This window comes from Nannospalax galili, unplaced genomic scaffold (assembly GCF_000622305.1).
Source record: "Nannospalax galili isolate Female #2095 unplaced genomic scaffold, S.galili_v1.0 scaffold974, whole genome shotgun sequence".
NCBI classification, from domain to species: domain Eukaryota; kingdom Metazoa; phylum Chordata; class Mammalia; order Rodentia; family Spalacidae; genus Nannospalax; species Nannospalax galili.
The window spans coordinates 1,223,154-1,245,811 of NW_008335438.1; the positions used below are offsets into that span (position 1 = coordinate 1,223,154).

The 22,658-nt window shown below is 36.5% G+C and overlaps 1 protein-coding gene across 5 annotated transcripts in view; it reads left to right on the plus strand.

The window, feature by feature from the left end:
- Vti1a (vesicle transport through interaction with t-SNAREs 1A) overlaps window positions 1–22,658 on the plus strand; it is a 368,172-nt gene that overhangs the window by 70,594 nt on the left and 274,920 nt on the right. For 3 of the 5 annotated variants that reach the window (XM_008830173.3, XM_008830170.3, XM_029562099.1), the window contains exon 4: window positions 12,403–12,480. In XM_008830173.3, the coding sequence (XP_008828395.1) occupies window positions 12,403–12,480 (78 nt within the window). Of the gene's footprint in view, window positions 1–12,402; window positions 12,481–18,688; window positions 18,710–22,658 lie in introns of all 5 variants that reach the window. The other 2 variants (XM_008830172.3, XM_008830169.3) reach the window with 1 other exon arrangement.

Below are 22,658 nucleotides of genomic sequence, written 5' to 3' on the forward strand. Positions count from 1 at the left end.
TAGAATGTACGTGTGCACTCTACCCTATTAGAATGTAGGTGTGCACTCTACTCTATTAGAATGTACGTGTGCACTCTACTCTACTAGAATGTACGTGTGCACTCTACTCTATTAGAATGTAGGTGTGCACTCTGCTCTATTAGAATGTAGGTGTGTACTCTATTAGAATGTAGGTTGCACTCTACCTATATCACATATTAATGCTTGTTCTCTTTGCTTTATCATTTGTACATACTTTCTCCATAAATCTCTCTCTGTGTATGTATATACCTACATATATACATATCCATACACATATATTAATCCATTTGAGAGTAAGTTGTATCTTTTCTGACTCTTTTGGGGAGGAGTCAGAGTTATTTTGCTTGTCTTCTTTTTTTGAGAAATTGGCTCTGTAGCTCAGGCTGGCCTGGAATTCACTATGTAGTCTGGGCTGGTCTCTAGCACTTGCGCCTGCTGCCTCAGCCTCCCAAGTTCAGGGATTATAGGAATGCACCACCATGCCCAGCTTGCTTTTGTGTTTTTAAAGTATTTGTATAACTCTTCAAAGTAAAAATAACTTTTGTCACATAGCTCAATTATTTGCCAAAATGTACAGGTAACTCGTGGTTTTATATTTTACTTGACTTTTATTTTTCCATCTATTTTAACTACCTTTAGGGAGGTTCTTTTCATACATTTGTATGTGAGGTCTATTATTCTGATATCTGCTCTTTAGTAAAGCTTTAAGTCTTGACATAAATACTTGTTCCTACAATACTTAAAGCTGTGGCTTTGTCATGTGACATATTACAGAATTAAAGTGTCAAATTGTTCAACATGATTTTAATTGAAGATAGCTACTTTTCCAAATGTAAACATTTTCACTTTAAGATTTCCATTTAGTAAAGCTGTGTGGGCTCAGTTGAAGTTTTTGGCCTGTAAGTTTGTTTTCTATTTCAACTTAATGTTGAGTCACAGGGATGAATCTGTATGTTTGCCTATGTCTTTTGTAGTGGTTTATATTTTTTCAATTCCAAGACCAAGTTTCACTGAAGGAATAGCTATATAAGATGTAAAATGAAGATAAGACTTAACAAAAACTATTTCATATAGTTGATGGAGAAGTCGATATTCTTTTCAATCATCAAAGTTTTATTGCCATTTTTTATTGATTTAGCAACAACTTTAATGTTTGGGATTATCACCAGCTTAAATGACCACCTCTGTATGTTCTTCCAGATAGTCTGAGACGTGGTGTGACTGTGGTGAGGGCTGCTCGTGAAAGCGTTTGCTTGTTGTTGTTGTTGTTTTGTTTGTTTGTTTGTTTGTTTTTGTGAGCATTGAAGATACAGAGCCAGAATCAATTTAGACTCAAGAATGATGGTCTCACTCCTCTGATTGTTTTCTCGGCAGAGGCACCACCAACATTTCTGGAAGGGCCATAGAGCAGGGGTCACACTCAGAACACAGCACAATATCACCTCACTCTAACCACTGACTTTGTACCTTAAACTTTATTGTAGAGCCCCGTTCTCCTCTGATGACATTCAATTCCTACTTATTGTTTTTCTTACCCGCTTACTAGTTTTAAATATCTTGTGTGCATGCTTGATGTTCACTACTGCCAGAGAAACCAAGCAGTATTAATTCTAAGAATATTTGTCTTTCTGAAGCACCCACATGCAGAATGTGCAATCTATAGAAATTCTTACTCATTTGAATACAGCAATTTGTTCCTGTCAGTAGAGGATGGGTTTGTTGTTTGAAATTGCTGGGTTTTGGTTTTGTTGCCGTATTCCCCAGTGCAAATTGAATGGCTGACAAACTTCTATTTATCTGACGGTTCAATCTAGATAAGTGCCCTCTGTTGCCTAACAGTACAATTTAGGGTCCCTGAGATAAAAGCAACCTGAATACCAGGCTTGTAGCTGAGCTTCTTCATGCAGATAACAGGTGATCCATACTCCTCGGATCTACAAATGAGACAAGCAAAAGAGAAATATGCATGTACATCATCTCGTTTGAAATGGTAGTCTTTTAGCTTCTATCTAATAAAAACAGCAGTATCTAACTCATGAGAACAACAGCACAGCTGCTATGAGGTAGGTCTAGATTTGAAATTAAAGAGAATATGGAATTGACTTCTAAACTTGGAGAGAGTTTAGTTGCTTAGCATTTTCCCATAGCATATTGGCTTTTGCTGAATGATTTTGCTTTCTATTTTAACATTCCTGTTCTGAAATCAGCTTTATCTTTAGGCAGTGATTCTTCTGTACCTTTATTGTTCTGCTAGAGATGGGGTAGGAGGTGTCCCCTCTTCTTCCCAAGATGAGGAGCTGAGACCTTGTCCCTATTGGCTTACCTCTGCCTAAAAATGTGTGATCCTTTCTGTAGAAGTATAATTCATATCTTTTTAAAAAAGGATGAAATTCATGGTAACTAAAATTATGAGGAAAGAATTGATTTAATGCTTAAGATGACAAAAATCCTTGAAATGTGTTAAAGAGCCCCAGGTATAGATATTCTAAAAAATGATGGTTTAATTGATAGAGCCTGCTGATTGATTGGATTAGGGAAGTAAAGGAGAGAATGAGATCCTTTTCATGTTTATCTAAGGATGCCATGCAAGATAACACTCCCCATGAATGATGGAGAACTGGAGAGGAATGTGTATAGAAGAAAGACAATACATTGTCCCGGGCTTTGTTAAGCCTGAGATGCCATTAGGTTAAGATGCCCAGTACCAGTTCCTAAGTGGTAGGTAGATGATGGTTATACATGAAACTATTCAGATGACTGAGAAGTGGGCTAAGGATGAAGAGGGCTAAGGGAGAGCACAGCATTTTATGGACTAACTGAGAAAGAAATGATGACAAGGGGAGCTGGGTTTGTAAGGCAGGTAGCTGCTGAGGCTGCCAGAGAGAAAGGTGGTAAGGTTTGGGTTGACATCAGTACTTCATCAAGAGGACAGGATCAGGAGGACTGGTCTGTCATCGAAGCCCAAGTTTATACAATTTAAGCAACAAAATAAATGAAGTAATATTGGATAATAGCCCAAAGTACAAACAAATACAAGTTCTTACTGATATAAATAAATTATTGAACAGTGGTTGAACAGACAAATTCCCTCACACTGAAGAATATCAGTTTATGTAGCTACTGTCCTCAGGGAGAGGGCGGTGAAGGCTTACTCCTTACAATGTGAGCTAGGCATTGTGAGTACAGTATGTGAAGGGGAGAAGAATGACAGCAACTCCCCAGTGAAAAGCCAGACAAATGCTGCTTCAGCCAAGCCATCAAGGGCAAATCAGCAGTGATGGCATGCTGCGAACAAATGGCCTTGAGATGGTGCAGCAAATAACGCTTTACCTCTATGGTCTTCCCCATAGAAACAGAACTCGGGCAAGCCATGGGAAAAATATCTGACAAATCCCAATTGAGAGACATGCTAGGAACCTTAATCAGTGCTCAAAACTGTCAGGGTCATCAAAAACAAGAAAGTCTGAGAAACGATTACAATCCAAAAGGAACCTGGGAAGACATTACTCTTCAGTGTAATGTGAGACCTTGGATGGGATCCTGGAATGGAAGAAGAATCTGTGTTAAAAACTAAGGACATCTGAGAAAAGAATGGACCAGTTAATAGTAACGTGTGAACGTGAACATCTGACTCACTGAGGCGAAAGGGTGTGAGCTGAATAAGAACTCTGTGCTTCCACTGCAACTTTTATGTATCTCTAAAGCTTTCAAAATTTAAAGTTTTTTTAAAGGAATATAGCCAGTTACCTTTGGTAACTGGGAAGTCTGTGGGGTCCTGGGGAGACTTAAAGACTGGTAGGAAAGTACTGTTTGTAGTAAGTTGGGGAGTGACTGGGGCATTATTAAATTGTCGCTGTTTGTACATTATTCTTTGAAGCAGCTTGGATAATAAGGAAAGGTTAAAGAGAGGCTGGGTGTTAGCTGGGAAGATGGTCTGGGGTGAGATAGATTTTTAAAATATGTAAAGCTGGGGTGTACTTAGAAATATGTATAAACTGGAAACAACAGGTACTAATAAATACTAAATAAACAGTAAAACATTGAAGATACAAAAGAAATGGCACTTGCTTGCAAAAACAAAAACCTTTGAGTAGGCAGGATTTTAATTCAATTCAAAATGGAAAGCTTAAGAAAGTGTGTTGCTTATAAAACAGATATGAAAGTGAAGATTTTATTAGGTTTTGCTTTGTATCACCCTCGTATAGAAGTAACTTTCAAAGTATTTTCACAGAAAATTTGGGCTAGAGTGATTTTCTGGTATTGCTTAAGCACCATAGCTTTCCTGGCTATATCCATAAAGCATTTAAAATATCATCCACCCCTAAACTGTGAACACTGTAACATCACTGTAACCACATATTATTTAATAAGGAATCCGTTGAAACATCGTTCCAAAGTAAGTGCTAGGAAACTTACAGAAATTGTCCATGAGATGTCCGGTCTGGAATGTTAGAGTAAGCATACAGAGAGTCTGCAGGTATTATGGATGAGCAGGCAGTGCTTATCGTATCTATAACTGGTATGGCTCTCTTCACAGCCACCAGAGTAGATTATTGTTGCTTTATGGTACAGCTTCTGAAGGTTAATCTTGAAATATATGTAAGTAACACCCATAGGTGTGGTGGTGACTCACCCTCTGACATCAGTTATTTTATTCTATCAAATAAAACATTTTAAGTATCTGTAATCCTCCAACTCTCAAAGTTATTTTCAAAACTCTAGATGTTGATACCAATGTATATGTTAAGGCTTATTATGATTATCATTTGTTTTTGGAGGAAGATGACTTGAAACAAAGTCTAAGGATGAATCAGCTTTATGATTCCTAATGAATTAATAATCCTAATGAATTAATAGAGCTGAGTAAATAGTGTAGCCGGCCTTGGCTTTGGGTACCCAAAGACCAGAGCTTACGTTAGTGGTATGCAGTCAAGTGGAAGAACAGCAGCAGAACAAATGCCAACACTGGGGACAGGTCTGTCCTTGTCCTGCTTGCTTTCTCTGAGCCCCGAGGCACAGGGTAGAGTACTCATCTTCCGGCTGAGAACCATCTGTTCTTGAATTCTTAGCCTGATCAGCTACATAGAACTCTCAGAATCACTTGTTCCTGAATGTGTAGATCACCTGAAATCATGACTGGACAAATTTTCAAGGAACGGTGATATTTTCCTCCAATGTTAGGCATATTGCATAGAAAACTTAAAACTGTGTGAGTTTATTTATCCCATTTTGTAGTTCAGTAAAATACAAATGAAAGAACTTCTGCATGACTTTCATTTCTCAGAGTATCATTTTGCAGTGTGGGTATATAGGGTGTTTGTATATCATTAACAAACACAACAACATACATTTCGATTCTTTCAAATTAAGTTTGTGGAATTATTTTATTTTGCATTCAGAAAAACTTCAAAGAATTCGATCCCTTCACTGTGTACTCACACATTTCCAGATGCCGAGACCAACATCTGGGCATTCTATCATAAGTGGGCTTTCTGAATGAAGTAACTTAATTGTTGATTGACAAGCTAAGATGATTTAAGACACAGCCACACTCCATCCAATAGCAATGTCAGAAGTCATAAACTACAGGCATATGCAAGCAAGTGGGGCTGCAGTGCTACCTAACTTCTATGGCATTTCAAAATACTAATTCTAAACTTACATTTCAGGCAGCATTTAGAAATGCTGGAGAGGAAACGAAGAAGTGCAGTTACCCGATTTTTGGCTGTTTTGCAAATCTTTAAATGATGTAACAGCAGTGCGGTCAGAGTCCCTAGTCTAAATAAAAGTCTACTTTAATATTAGGCAGCACAAAGAGTTCTTTTTCCATATGGATTGCATATGGGTTTGTGCAAGTCTTTCTGTGTATACATACACATATAACTTCATAATATGCATATAAATATTCACATGTGTATTATAGCTCACTTTAAAAAAGTAATTAAGAGAAATGTGGTGTAATTTATCTCATGATGTACAGCCGGAACATAAATATCCACTTCAAACATGTCAAATATACTTGAAAGTACAAATACAAATAATGAGTGGTTGTTTCTTAAAAACTTTATTATTTTAAATGTTTTCCTAGTATTACACACACACACAAAAAAAAAACAATGAATAATTTGGTGTTCTCACGCTAACCGCTTTTCCAGCTTGGGTAGTAACTAGCAGGAAGGTATATTAGTATTTTCTCTCTGGCGGCTTGAATTGGTCCAGTGGCCATGAGTATATGATAAATTGTGCACTCCCCTAAGCCACCAAGATGATTCAATGGGTAAAAGTGGGTAAAAGTACCTGCCCTCAAGCTTGACCATCTGAGTTCAGTGTCAGCACCTGCGTGGTGGAAGGTGAGGACCACTCCTCAAAGCTGTTCACTGACCCCCGACACATGTGCCATGGCACATGTACATGGACAACCACATATGCATACACACAAATAATAAGTAAAGAAAAGAGAGAAAGTATACTTCAGCATCAGCAACATGTGAACCAGACATTTGATCTTTAGCTCTAAACAACCCCTTTGACAAGAACTAGCTGTGTTTTGTGGAACAATTATTTTAGAAAACAGATTGGAGCTTACTTTCTTGGATAATATTAAAACAATACAGCCAGGTTTTACTTTACTTTTGGAAACCCTGAAATTGAAGTTCATAAAATAAGGAATTGAGCAGAACAATATCAAAATTACTGAGTTAAATAACACGGAATTTTGAAAGGTACTTTGTGTATGTTGGGAAATCGTTTTTAGGAAGGCTGCAGTAATTTATATTCTTAGCCATGTGTTTGTAACTAGCTCTATTGCATCCTTTCCAGGTTTATCAGCTGGTATTCAGCAGAACCTACCTCATAAAATTATTACAGCCAAGGTGTTAAGATAGATTTCCATTTGTTTGTATTTAAATCTGTACAGTGTATTAAGATCACTATTTTAGTGATGAGGAAACTGATACTCAGAATTCTTCATTTAACCAAGACCACCTCCTAAAATGCTGTCTTTCTTCTTTGCATTCAGTGCCCTGTGCTCTTTCATCTGAACAACTTCCCAGTGATCACCTCAGAGTTTACTTTGCCTTTATCTAAACTGTATAGGGTGAAATGTTTTAACCTTAATTTACTTTTTTGCTATAAATTAATGAATTTATTACAGAGATTACTGTGTGGGTAAAAAGATGAACTTGGACATGGACAGACAGAACTGAGGTTAACAGTGAAATACTTGGTGTCAAAGATCGATGCATTCTCAAAAATACTAGCTGGACATTACAGTGCTGTGATGTTATTTAATTAGAACCAGATAAAATTATGTAAAAAATGAACAATCTTATTTCCAACTAATAAATATGATTTCATGGCATTCTGTAGACATCTCAAAGTGTTAATTAGAACTGAAGCAGTTAAGTTCTTTAGAGCAGTTAAATTCTTTGGCTCTGAAGCCATGGCAGTTTTTACTAGGTCTATCACCTGGTAACCTTGGGCATTATTAAATATAAGGAGACCAAAAAACATGGTAGAAGCAATGGAAAAGTCTGGCCAGCCTGAGTAATTTGTTTTAGAACGATGGAGAAATCTATTAGCTATTTCTTCTATAGACCAATTTGATTAGGAAGTGGGACAAGCTATTCTTTCATTGCACACCAAACCACACTGCACTTTGTATCAATTATTTGGCTGTCTGCAGCACATAGATTAGAATAAAGGGCTTTCTCAGTGTTTGTGAATGTTGTGGATTGCTGATTAGTAATTAGAGTACTGAATGAAGGAAATTAGGCCAAAATTGAATGGGAACGAGAAAGTCTTAATTCGGTAATACAGATGTTAGAAACAGATTGTCTTGAGCAGCCCATTCAGCGCAGTGACATTGTACATAGCCATGGCATGTTTGCTTCCCATGCAAAACTCAAGTCAAATGCTTTTGAGATTGTTTCCTCTCCCATGCCTTGTGATGTAGCTGTATGGCTATTAATTTAGTGAAATATCCTGTCTGCCAGGTGTGGGAACTAGCTGATTTTATTGTAATACCAGATCATTACTTAATTCATATGCAACTGAGTACAGCACATGGAAAGCATTATAAATCTATTTACAATGTGGCTGGTCTGATGATAACATTGCATTAAATTCCCAGGTGAGGCAATTTAAGCAATTGCTTTGCCATGTGCTCGCCATGGAAATTAAATTCTCATATACGCCTTAGTAATAAACCAACTTCATTGTTATGTTTTTGCTTGAGGTAGGCTGTAGAATCCTCATTCTGGTTGCAGATACTGTATTTCACGTATAGAGTCATACAAGAGGTGGTACCAGAGATCACAGTTTTTAATTAGTTTAAACTCAGTTAATTCATCATGTTTCTAACTTAGCAATGCCTGTGCACAAACATATTCAGCTCAGTTGGGAAATGTTAAAGCATAGGCCAAGTAGGTAGATTATTTCAAGCCAAATTTCTTGACCAAACTGAACAAGTGTCTCTTTTTGAAATTGACTTTAAGGAACTCAGCCAATCAGTATGCAAGCATCCTGTTCATATTGACCAAGTGAATAAAGGATAATCTCTTTGTATCTGAAAATCTCACTTTCATAATGAAAGACTTACTTCATCGTTTTAAAGTAGCTAGAGAAACTGTACTCATTTAAGTTCTCAGGGGCAACAAATCAATTGTTAATGTGTCATATTTTTTGTCCTTAACTGTTCTATAAATTTCTTTCAACTGTGTCTAAGTTTATTGACTCATGAAGTATAAATGTTAGGAAGAATAAGCTTTACATAAGAACACAACTAAAACTGAGAGACATTCTTAAACTCGTGTATATGAGAGAAAGGGAGAGAGACAAAGAGGGAAAGAGAGAGAGATTGTCAGTTGAAGCTTTTCCATCTGTATGGTATAGACCAGAAATTGCAGTAGATTACAAACCGCACAGAGCTTCGGACTTCTCCTGCAGCCACACAGAGAGCAGCAGTAGACAGTGGTAACTGACAACCAAGACTAAAAATGTTGACAATTTCTTGATTTGCCTGGTTAGCTTATGTATAGAAGTCATTAACTATTTATAAAATGCATTATGAATTGGGTTCCTTCAAACTGTAGCTGAATGTGTGACATTTCCAGCTCAAATTCTCATGCTTGCATTTGGCTAAAGTACAGATTTTATACTCAATAATAAAGTAAAAATATTTTAGGTTTATCAAGGTACAGTAAAGGTTTCAGTTCCATTAACTTTAAATCCTCTAAATTGATGTATTATGTAGGTACTTAATAATCCAATGTGAGGTTTTTTGAAATTCCATAAGATACTATGATTTATTGATGTTTTAGAGAACAGTTATCCGTAAAACCGGCTACTTGTCATTCAAAGGAATTTTCCCATTATTTGTTGTTGTTTACAGCCTTTATTCAGTGATGATCTTGCAGACTAAATTATAGTTAATTACATACAGTCAGCTTACTTAAAATTCAAAACATTGAGAAATTATGAGAAAACACCAGTTTTGGGCTTCTAAATATAATTCTTAATAAAACACAGTCTGGACTTGGCATATTTTTGAGAAATGAAAACTCTTGTGTAGAGTTGTGTTTTCAGCATTTGTTGTTTTGGTGGAGAGCTATTTCTGATATTCTGCAACGAGCTGTCTTTTCGTTCTTTAGGTCGGTCCTGCTAGGGACTACTTTGTTAAACTCAGCATATCATTTGCTTAATAACATCCAGAAAATCCATCCAAATACCAGGGTTTTTTTTTTTTTTTTTCCATCGCAATGGTAAAGAATGGCATTCATAGAGACCACCCCTTCAGCTGTAGCCAAATCCTCCTCTGCTGCTGAGCATGTATCCTCTTAATTGGTGGTTTTCAAAAGCAGTGCATTCTAACCAAAACAAGATCAGATATTTAGGAATACACACTTGTAATTTCCTTCTTCTTTTGAAGTACTCTAAATCAAAATAAGAACGCAGTGTAATTGAACAATCCATGCCAATTTGTTGGTGTTTTGGTGAAAAAGGGGAAAACAAAAACAATCTCCATGTGATACTCTTGCATACTGTGGGATGTTTTAGTCCCCCATAGTGATGAAATGAATAATTAAAAAGGCAGCTCTGATACCACAGTCTGTCTTAAAGGTTCTCATTTCCTTTAATGCTATAAAATACTTTTGCTTAGCTCATTTGAAGACTGCTCTGGTGGGAATCTCCAAATGGGCAAAAGAAAGGTTTGTTGTGACTTAAATGTTGTATTAAGACTATGAAATGGACTGACCTTGTAACAGCATTTTAAAACACAATTCTGTACGAAGTCAATAGAAATAGGTGATCAATAATAGCTTCAGTAAGAGAAGTAGGCGTAACATCTGCTATTTGTGGTGGGAAAAAGTCTGGCATGTTCACAAATGAATGGGTTGGGTCACCCCTGGATTTTTAAGAGATCAGATATAGACATCCCTACTGACCACGTGCCGAAGACTTAGCTCTCTAATTTGTCCTTCTCCCTTCAACGTTATTGCAGTTTATTTATCTTCTTATAGACGTATTGTTAAATTATGTATGTTTGTGGTAGGAAAGGATGCAGGGTACACTCTGGCAGGCAGGGGATGCCACTGTCTCCTTTATATTGAAACATTGTGCGGTTCTTGTGTTATTTTCCCAAGTCTATCCAGAAGGTGATAGACTTTGAAAGAATGTTTATAAGGCAGAAGAAGCACTCAGCTGTGTGTCAGGACCCCAGGGTTCTAGTTTCAACTTAACTAGAACTGGAGTTAGAGTTCTGTGATGCTTGGTGTTTTCCCCTAAAACAAGCAAAAAAAAAAAGTGGGTAGATATGTACATATATTTACTTCTATCCCATTAAGCCTTTTAAAACTAGGCTCTGCTAGATCCAGCATATCATTTGTTTAATTGCATCCAGAAAGGCAATAAACTAAATTATATGGAATGAATCAAATTCTCTCTTCTGTGCCCCCCCCTTGAGAGAATTGGGGAAATAGTCAAAAAGTAATTTTCTGTGTTTTGTGGTTTGGATAAGGCACCCCAGTTAAGAAAGACAAGCTATTTAAGATGATTTGAAGTTTATTAGTTGTTCTTGTTTTACTGTCCTCTTAAATTCTAATCTAGTATGACTTCTTATTATGGGTATTATGATTTGTATGTGACCAAACAGTATTTTATTACTCAAAGACTGCTATACAAGTCTAGTGGAAATCTTACTGTTTGTTGACTTCTGCTTATGGATTACAGATAGTCCTTTTAAACTTAATGCTCCTTTCAAATCACAGACGAATAAGAAAGAACTTTTATGTCCCAGGCTGTAGGACCTCAGTCAGAAGGAGATTTCTGTTTCCCATCCACCACTTTCTGATTGACCGTTTTTGCTTAATTAGTTGAGAAGCAGAGAAGGCAGAAAAATAGCTTGTAAACTTGAATGTGGGTCTGAAGTAGTGACAATGGACTAGGAACCGAGTACCATATTTAAGTTTCACAACTAAGTTTCGGAGCCTCTTGGCTTTTCCAAATATGTGTGCCTTTAGATAATCAGGATGGCTTAGCTGTGCCCCTCTGATGTACAGCTCAAGGTAAGTTTCTTGTAAAACATAATTTCAGTGGAGTGTAAGGTTGACACATAGCCCATTTGTCTTTATTTACTGGGACTGAGAAATTTAACTTGCTCTCTCTCTCTGTCTCTCTCTCTCTCTGTGTGTCTCTCTCTCTCTCTGTCTCTCTCTCTCTTTCACACACACACACACACAGACACACACGTGCGCGGGCGTGCCTCCATTACTTTCCCTTAGGCCATTATTAATAGAAGGGTTGGAGACATTTGAATTACTGTTTGGGTAGGGGGTGGTTTTAAAGTTCCTTTGCTTTCTGGATAGTAACATCACAATAATGAAATATAGCTGTGCCAGTCCTCATCCCAGAGTAGAGTTGGCAATATGGCTATTTTCCTAAAGTGAAGTTTTTAAAACTCTGAATTGTTCTGTTCATTTCCTTCTACACCATTAAAGATGCCCATATGCTCCTGTTTCAATTTATGATATGAATTTTAAAGCTTCACAGCCACTTGGCTGTGTTTCTTCCAGCTTAGTGGTCTTATTTGAACAATAATATAAGAAATAATATACAAGTTCTCATCCACTTATGAATATTAATAGAATGCTAACATTGCATAGACTTTTCTTTCATTCTTGATAGTTTTAAAAACATCTAATTTTCACTAAGCTTTGCAGGTTCAGGAACTTTCTACGAGTTTGGTTTGCGAAGTTTCACCGGTAGGTTTCCATTAGGGGGCTCTCGAGGGTTTGAGATGATCATCCTTGATACCAATAATGCTTGGAAGCATTTACTTTCTAACGTTCATCTCACTCTTTCCCTTTTTGTTTTGTTTTATAGAAAAGGTCACGGATTGCCTACAGTGACGAAGTACGGAATGAGCTCCTGGGGGATGATGGGAATTCCTCCGAGAACCAGGTAGAATGCTAATCAGGAGGGCCCGGTGGGTGGCTGGAGGGTGAAGGAGGTCACAGGCACACTGGGCTCTCAAGCTGCTTCTTTAACAGTATTAGCAGCAACTCATGTGGAAGCGATACTGTTTAATGCAAAGCTGGAGTCTTAATCAACTTCAAAATGTTTCTTGGAGATCTTACATTTAACCCTTTACCTTGTGATCACTGTCTGCTATCTTTTAAAAAAAAGTCTTTTCTTCTCTTTTCTTTATTATTTAATACTTAAGGAATAACTTGAAACACACTGTTTGCAGACAAAGCTGAGGTCTTCACCTCAAACACATGTAAAAGGAATAAAAAAGTACATAATGCAGCTTTGATAATAATGCAGCATAATTAAATCAACACTTGCAGCAAAACAAATGAAAGTAAGCTTTCAAAATCCAACAGCACAGTCCCGACTCCTATTATGTCGCTTCTTAAAAATACATTTCACCAAAATGCAAATGTCAGGCAGCAGTGTAGGACTTCGTGGATACCCAGACAGAGGGCCTGCTTCTGTCAGGTAACAGTGATAACAATCATAGTAGAATAAGTCTTTTCAGTTTAAGATCTACATGGAAAGAAAAACCAAAAACATGCAGTTTCTTCTTAGAAGGCTCTTACAACTTGGCTGTCATTTCTCATTGGATGATATAGTAGTGTCATGAGTCTAATTAGCATCCTGCTTCTTTCTTTGAATTAATACTGCATGTGTAAATTCAGGTCGGTATAATATATATGACTTTTTTAAAAAAGTTTCAAGAACTTTGGTGTAGAAATAGTTTTTAAAGCATTTCACATCACCCTAAAGACTGATTGATGATAGAGAACTTCTTAGGAAGACTTCAGTGAGTTTATTAAGGTTACTTTGGCAGGACTTATAAGAATCACTGCTTTACCTAAGTGAAACTGAATTCGAAAAACAAACTTGTAATTAGATAGCAAGACATAACATATCCATACAACACTGTAAAATTTACATGCTTGTACTTACCATTTCAAATAGTTTATATTTGCTACTACTAAATTATAGGCTACTATAATGTTAATATCATAAACAGAGATGAGGTTAATATGATAAAGGCCCCCATCCAATCACCCGAAAAATGGGAGAAGAATCACTGAGCTGACTGTTGGTTTTGGTGAAATGCTTACCTCCACCTTTATTTGGATGTTCCCAGCCTGAGTTCAGACATACAGACACATTCAGATTTGACTTGGGATTTCAACTTCTGTGATTGAAATGTGAGCATGGCTAATGGAAAAAACAGCACATCAAACATAAAAGGGTGATGTGATGAAGGAGCTTTACTCATTATAGATTAAATAATGAGAAGATGAGAGAAAAATATTTTCTTCCTTTTTTAAAGTGAGATTTGGATTGCTCATGCCTCCTGGATGAGCGAATCATAATTTTCTTCCCTATCTACTGTAAAAAAGCATTATTATTCCTGAAAAAAAAAGTGTATGCGTAGTTCTCATGTCAGTTCTTTAAAAAGCTGTAGATCTTTTCCTCATTTGAAACTGCTGCCTAATCTAAAAGAAACAGAAAGGAAGGGGGTATTCCTTTCTAACTCAGGCTCCTTTATTGTAATGGATGTTGTAGTTCTCTGACAGGAATCCTTTTTGTAAAGCATGTTCACTTCTCTTAATGGACATTTTTTGTGCCTAAAATATAGCTTTATATACATATGATTTTTATACCTAAAGAAAAATATTCCACAAAAATAGATTTGCACTCATATTTTCTGAATTCTAAAAATTATACTTCTGTCACTTTAAAGTGATTCTTCAGAGATTTCCCCTGGACTTAAATAAATTCTGAAAGTGCTTGGGGAACCTGAAGTTTAGTTGTAAGGAATTGTCACTTCAATAAATACAGTGTGGTGAGTCACAGTCACCAGAATATTTAAATGTTAGATTATTATTTCTCTGAATTTTACAGCCTAAAATTTGAATGAGGTGTCAGAGTTAAAACCATGTTGAACTTTTTGGATACTTTGTTACCAAGTATAGAAAATTTTCTTTATCATAATGAAATCATTAGCTTTGTGTTGAACCTCTTTGTCATAATGTAGGAATTGAAGCGTCTCCCATTGAAGCACATCTTTAGCCAGTAGTTTCAAGTGTGGCCACCAGAATTATCTTTTTATTCTATATCAGAGTTCATTCACATGAAGTCATCAAAACAAAAGCTCTTTCTTCAAAGAAACAATCTAACTTGGCGCTTCATGTACGTTTTTATGAATCAGAAGCTAATTGGATAGGTTTTTCTGGGTTGGTTTATCTATCAATCAGTGTCTTTTTCTATAAGACACTATCTTCCACCCAGAAGTAAGTTTATGCTCAGGTTAAATGTTGATAGGTTGGCATTCAGACTGTCTGGTCCTGTATCTTGATAAACTTCTAATATACAGGTAAAGCTTGGATACAAACAAAACCAGGCAAAATTAGTCATAGTCTTTTAACCCAAACGAGAGTATATCTGTTAGTCAAATAAACAGAGCGATCATAAAGGGAAAATAAGAAAATAAACAGTTTCCAGCAGTGACTGCGGACGTGCGAAGCACTGAGGAGCCATTTCCAGTGCAGTGCACACATCCGTGCAGTGGCTGCTCTGTAAGGATTGAGACAAATGTGGATACAGCAGCTGTCATTTCTCATGCTGGCACTTAGTATGCAGTCTTTTTAGACATCCATAACTCTACTGTAAACATATATAGTTACCACCTTCCAGCTTGCTTTCCATGATGCTAATTTACTTTTGTGCATGTACTCATCCCTGCCATTATTGGGAATGCCAGCGTGTCCGCCACTGAGGATTTTTCAAATGCATCTTTAATGTCTCTGTTACATGTTTTGTTTAATTCCAAATCAACTCCCCTCTATAATATTTTTTTTCTGATTCATATCCATTTCATTCAATTAAATATATCTCATCATGGATTCACAAAACAGGGACAAAATTGTCTTTGCACGTGTGAGTGCTGAGGGTGTCCTGTGCTTTCCAAGGACTTTGTCGAAAGCATTGTCCTTCTGTTCTTTTAAAACGTCAGTGCTTTCAGTGCTAGCATCTCATTTCTCTGAGAGTTGAGTTATTGGGTGCAGTGATGCTGTAGAGTAGAAACCTTCATAGTTCTTAACTTGATTTCGTTTCATGAGAACCATTCTCAAAAAAAGAGAGAAACAGCTTATAGAATAAAACCATATGGATTTTCATAGTGGAATAATGCAATGGGACAAATAAAATGTGCCAAGCTCTTGTTTTGAACCCCTAAGAGTCTCATAGTGGCCATATGCAAAATCAGATTGATGCAGTGACTTTGAGTAAATCTTAAATAGAAGATTCAAAACACTATATAAAAGGTGGACTAGTTCCCAATGTAGGGAAGTTTTTGTGGTAAAGCAATATTTAACAGATAAGGATTGCTTAATTTTTTAATACGAGATTCTCTTAAGTTCCGATTTGGGCTTGCTGTGCATAAAGTGTGTCAAACTTCAGCTGCAGACCAGGGGGTGAAGTCGGTCAATTTAATTCCCCAAGATCTAAAGAAGGTCGGTATCATTTCATACAGCCCTGGCAGAGTAGATCATTACCAGGCACAAATCTGTTCGTTACGTGCTGAGGGTTTATAGCAAAATAAATAGACTGTCATCATAAGTTCAGAAAATTGTGTGTTCGACCCACGATAATGTGTAAAGGGCGTTTAATAGAGTTCAGCATTTATTCGTTATCTGTATGCGGACAGAGACGGCAGTGGCATTATCAGCCTTAAAAAATATTCGGTAGTTCTGGGGGTCACGTGATCACACACACACACACACACACACACACACACACACGCGTGCGCACACACAGGCGCCCAGCGCACCCACCCTCACATGTTCCGCAGTGCAGTTTTGATTTTAGTCACAGCAGAAGGCTTAACCACAAGAGATTCCACTGGTTCAAACCAGCGTAAACCAGATTTTTTTTTTTTTTCAGCCCACAAAGGAACAGATTACCTCTTGTATCAAATTCTGCATTGGGGGGAAAATCTTTGTTTCAGAAGAGATGTTGATCGTTATAACCCAACATTGTGGTTTTGCACACTTTCATGTCTCATATGATGGAGCTGGTAACTCGATAAAATAACCAACTCACTACTTCTAGTCAAGTCTAAAGCATTGTTAATTTTCAAAAACCGACCATCTTTTGTTTACTTCAATGCATAACTCTGAGTTCAACAACAACAAAAAAAGATAAAGATTAGAAACCCTCCCATTACCTAGCTTAGCTACAAATCCGGTGTGGAGCTTGAATGCAGCCATGCAGCACAAACAAGATAGAATGGTTTTTGTTTGGAACCTATTGAAAAAGCAAATGGGTAGCATTTTTAAACACTCTTGATTATGGCAGGGTGGCATGCCCCAAATGGTCGCTATTGCTGAGGAGTAGTTTTAAACTTTGGCCCTTTAAGTATCATAGTCAACCGGAGAATGGTCCCCGGAAAGAAAAGAGCTGTGCGATCAATTCCCAGATCATCTCTTTCTGAGACCTAGTGTTTGCCTTTTTCTCCCATGATGCTTAAATAGCAAAGAGAAAGATTCCAATATGTGATAGACCATGTATTTTAGTTTAAATTTTAACTTCCTCTGGAGATGAATTTGTCACTTTTGATTTGGAGAGATGGGATACCACACTGGAGAGCTGAGGGGAGAAGGGTGTATTTAAAAACAAGGACAACTTCTTGTCTTTTTGGAAAGTAGGATATTCAGAGTTCCTTTTTTGTTAAATGTAGGCTGAGAAGTCTCATAAAGTCTATACTCTTTTATAAAGGGTTTATAATAATTTTGAATCTCATCCTTTGGGACTTGAAATACTTTTCTTGGAACAAATGAAATAATCAAATAAGCTGGAATGCACACTGTTCGTCTTGAATTTAGGACAAAAACAGCACAAGTGTTGCGAATTCAGGACTGTAATAAACATGATACTTGAAGAGACTTACAGGGAACAATTCATAGCACATTTCTCCCAAAGCAATAGTTTAATTTATTGGCCTACATGTGTCAAGTGCTGTAACAGATGTTGTAGATATTTGGATGTTTAAAAATTATCATTTTTAGTCCTGAATTGCTGCGGATGCAAATTTCAAACCTGGAATGTGGCTTATAGTCTCTTATGACAGGGGTTTGAATTTCCGTTCATTGCAGAACAGAAAAATTGTCATTTTAACAGTGCAGTGAATTTTGTGGTTTAGAATAATGTCAAACACATACACAGAATGGACCAGATTTATGACTGTGTGGTTTTTCTAGCTTCTGACATCTTGCTCTATCTGCTGCAGTTCAGGAAATAGAAAAATGTAGGGGACTAAAATTTTTATCACAGGAGTATCTACTAACAAGTGAAGAGTGGGTTTCTCTTTGACTTCAGTGAAAATAGACTACAGTACAAATGTAGTAAGAGGGCTTCTTGCTTTGAAATGGCCGGTTTCCAAGTGAAAAACAGCTGAGAAATGAAGAAACAAAAAGCAAGGTAAAAACTTGCCCCATGCTTGTAGTATCTTTTAAGCAAAACACAAATCTTGACGTTAATTCTTGTCTATGTAAAATTTCATTGCTTCTCAGTTGAAATGTTACCTCCAAATTCAGTCTTATTACTAGAGTGGGTATAAGTATGCCATTAACCCATGTAACAGTTTTTTGTTGTTGTTGTTCTTTTAAATACATATTGGAACCAAAACATGAACTACTAATTATTTTCATTTGTTGTTAAAAATCTGCAATCAGTTGTCAAAGTTCCGAATACAGAAATACCCTGAAAACTTGTATATACAAAACCTCTTTAATGGTACATTCTTAGAAGAGAGGAACAGTAAACTTGTTTTCCTTTTTTATAATATAGGCTTCTATGAAGTCGTTCCCCTTTATTTCATGATGGTGTCTTAGATGTACTTTAAAGGAGAATTTCACACTATTCTCTTTGTTTAATGTGACAGTGTGAGAAAGTGATCTTTATTCGTTCAAAACACTCTGCATGTAGTCTGTGTTTAGGTTCTTTTAATGTGTTTGTCTGTGATTTTTAAATGCTAAACATGTAAACAGATAAATTGTCAATGTTAATTCTGTATCCTGTCACACAACTGATCTTTCTTTCCTGACATTTCTTCCCTCTTTATCTTTTTTTGTGTGCATTCATGTTGCAGTTGATAAAATTACGTGAAGAGGTAAGTATTTCCTAGCTTGCTTTTTTGTTCCTTAATTCTACTGTTCCTTATAAAACCGAGTTTCTAAATCTTTGCATTAATTTTTCTAGGAAAAGCTGCACATAGCAAAGCTATTGACTTTATGATTCAAAAAAATCTTCTCCACTGACCATCTTCTGCAAGCAGCTACCTTCTAGTCATGCTGGTTACAGGGACCGTGGTGGTTGTGGACTTTGATGGGAAGTTAATATTTTAAGACCAAAAGACAAAAAAAGGACTAATAAAGGAATATTTTTAAACTATACAGAGTTTTTGCCTTCTAAGCTCTTAACTTCCAATTTCTTTTATTTGTGTTGGTTTCTCAATGAAGTTATTATGATTTCATTTTTTTTAAAACTGTGATTCTGATTTACTTCCCTGAAAACTCTTCTTAAATAAACACCTTCTCCCCCTACCCCTCGCAAATTCCTGGGTTCCACATAAAGCACCATGGGAAGCACATACATTGTAAATGCCCCTCTTCTCTTGGTACAGATACCTAAGAACAGCCAGAGCTTGTGTCATTATTAAGCATTTTCCTTTCTATAGGAAACAGCACCTGAGTGAATTCTCATTTTTCTGAGTTTACTAGTGGGTTTCATTGATTGTGCTGCCCTGCCCCCTCCCTTTTGTGGTCTGGTAAATATTTACAGCAATGTCAGTAATTGTAAGAATGAATGATTTTTGTTGTTTTTCTTCAATAAGGCTAAACATATCAAATATACTTTGGAACTCTTTTTTAGAGATAGTTACATGATTTTTTTTTAATTTAGTGATGCTGATTTTTTCTCCTACTAGGACAAAAATAATAACAGACTATATTGCTGTTAAAAATACTTCAGTTGCTTATAGCAATCACAATAGTTTGGATTACTTTTGAGTTTAGCTTGACTATATCAATTAAGGCTTTCCTAGAAGTTTTTTTTTTTTTTTCTTTTTTATTGGTGGGCAACTATTCTGTGGGTGATGTAAATGCTAATTTGGAGCCTTGTAAAAGTAGTGTTTTTTAACAGCTTTGCTGATTAAAAATGCATTAGTGAAGTCATCTTTTAGCTAAAATAGTCATGATATATAAGCCAAAGGAAAAACTACACCAATTCTTCTCTCATATTTCTGTGGATTTTTTCCTTTCCTACATGGAAGCAGGTGTGTGTGTGTGTGTGTGTGTGTAGTCAATATAATTAGTTACAATTTTGATTTATGAGATTATTCTTTGAATGAATGAGAAAACATTTTTCTCTGCAAAATACACTATTTCTGTATATTTGCATATTCTTGCCCTTTGCTGAGGAATCCAAATTTTCAAATTTTGATGAAACAAATCATAAATTTGAACATCTCCATGCAAAGAAACTCTATAAAGCTCTTGCCCCTGAATTTAGGCAAGATCCGATAAGTGGAATCTTGTGTTTTATTATGATCAGCATATTTTTGTTGGGTTATTGTTAAAATGCATGTTGTAGAGTTAGAAATCTTAATAAGCTGAAAACATCACATCCACATCTCTTTAAATATATTATTGCTTTTGGTAGCTTAATTCTCTTGTTTGTCTATAGTAACAGTTCCATCAATTTTGGTTCCACACTTTATGATTCTAAAACTGTTCTGTGATCAAATTATAATTAGGGGAATTATAGAATTCTATTGATAGAACAATAAGCTCTGGAATATTATTCTCTATAGCCTTTGATATGGACGTAGCACTGGTATTTACAGATAATGATGATGCCACTGAGATTGCATGTGGTTTGCTCAGAAGGCATCTTCTCTGTCTGGATTTACTTGTAAACATACAGTGAACAGTACCCCCGATCTCTTACTTGCACCTGTGTTCAGAAGACAAGCACCCATCTGTTCCAAAATACAATATTGTGTTGTGTTTGGAGACAAAGGGTGCCCGGTGCTTCCTTGTGATGCTCTTTTGGGGGCATGCTTGGAGGCAGGGGTGTAGTGCAGAGGCTGATCTGGCGTTGGCTGTGCTGAACTGTTTGAATCCTGCATCCCCAGCTTTCCACTTTACACAGCTCCTCACACAAGTTGAGCTCCGTCTGAAGCTTCTGCACAGCTTCACTCACCTGCTTTGAAAGGGCTGAGAAAAGGGTGAGAGAATGAGTTTGGGATGGAGTGTGGGGCAAGTTGAAAGCTACAGCTGCTACTGTAGTGTATTTCCTTTCATTTACGCAACCAGGGCCATGTACAACTGAGGGAACAATGTAAATAGCGCAGCTGTTACAAGAACTTGATTTTAGTTTGACTTAAGTGAAGAGGTTCCAAAATACAAAGTGAAACCCTGCTGTAAAGCTGCTGGTAAACTGATAGTCCTCTTGGGTGCAGATTGACTCTGATAAAATCGAATGCCGCTCCGGAAGAATCAGTTACTTCCATTATTTAGGCATATGCATCTCTTTATGTTCTTTTAGAAATTTTTCTTCCTAAAATAGTCCTAGAATCCCCCAAATCATTCCACATTTAAGTATTTTGTTTCCCACATATATTAGCATAGTTTAATTCCTACATCACTTATTAGCATATAAGTAGAATACCCATTTTAGTGTCGTCTGTGTTTTTTTCCTCTACTAAGCTAAATATTTTCTTTGCATTTAGGATTTCATACAGTGTGAAAATGAACGCAAATCATCTTCATCTGGATTAAAATTCAGATTCACTCCTGCCTTTTCAGATCTGATATATACATATATTTTCATTTATTTATTTGTTTATTTATTTTTTAGAATCAGCAGTTTGAAGTCCTTTGTTTGGGTAGAAAACAGTGTTCAGAAGAGGGAAAAGCAATCTTTGCTCCCAGAACCTATATGTAGTGAGAATCAGAATTAAATAAGCTATTTTTGGCAAGCTTTAGTAGCATTTAATTTTATTTAAAGAGTCATCAGTGCCAAAAACGTAGAACTTTGTTCCCCTTCTTCCTCTCAATTGCAGCCTTCAATAATTTTGCTTTTTCATGACATAAGAGGCCTTTTCCTTCCTTTCTCCACTTTATTTGTTTTTTTTCTTTTTAGTGGGAGGGATAATATTTCTCTTAATTTCTTCACTGTATATGAGACAATCTATTAATTATTATAGACTGCTATTGCAGCTCCCTGACCTTCACATCAGGTCCTGTCTCTCTGTTCTAAATGCATTGTTTTAATGATTCCCTCTCCCCCAACCCTTCCCCCCAAAAAAATTTTCAAGGAAAGCTTTGATGTGGCTTTAGCTGCCTCTAACGTCTGGCCGCATCTCAGATGTGTCACCTACGCCGGGAGGGAATAAGGAAATCACGTTTTGAATGGTAATGATAACATACTAATCACTTCCTTTCTTTGAAGATGGAAGCGAGATATTCTGTCAGCATCCCTGGCTGCTAGAGCTTGGAGGCACTGGTCTAGGTGTATTAGCTTAAGTGTGCATGTCAATACAGCTCGCATCTCCAAGATCCATGGGGGCTCATTAGAGCAAGGTAGATCATTTCACTCGACAGCCACTCAGATAATGCATGTGGCACCTCCTTTATTATTATTATTAGAAAGCATTGCTTCAATTTTAAGTGACATCTGTCAACAACACAAAGTTGTAGAGTTCTGGTTGCCTGTTTTTCTTTCCTTTTGACCAGACAGCAAAACTGATTTGAGGCCAAAGGGTACTAATTTATACAAATATGTGCAAACATGAGCTTCCCCCCAAATGTACAGGCACACATTCATATATTTTCAAGTATCTAAACATATGCATATCTATACCCATCCATGTATTATTCATTCATAAACATGATTAGCTTATGAATCTATTCTGCTGACATGAATAGATCTAGTATGATCTATTAAAAGATTTTTTTTAATTATGGTCTTATTTTGAGAGGAAAGTTCAGAATATGGGAGAAATTCTCTAATTTGCCCATAAGATATAATAAAAGGGTTATATATATATATATATA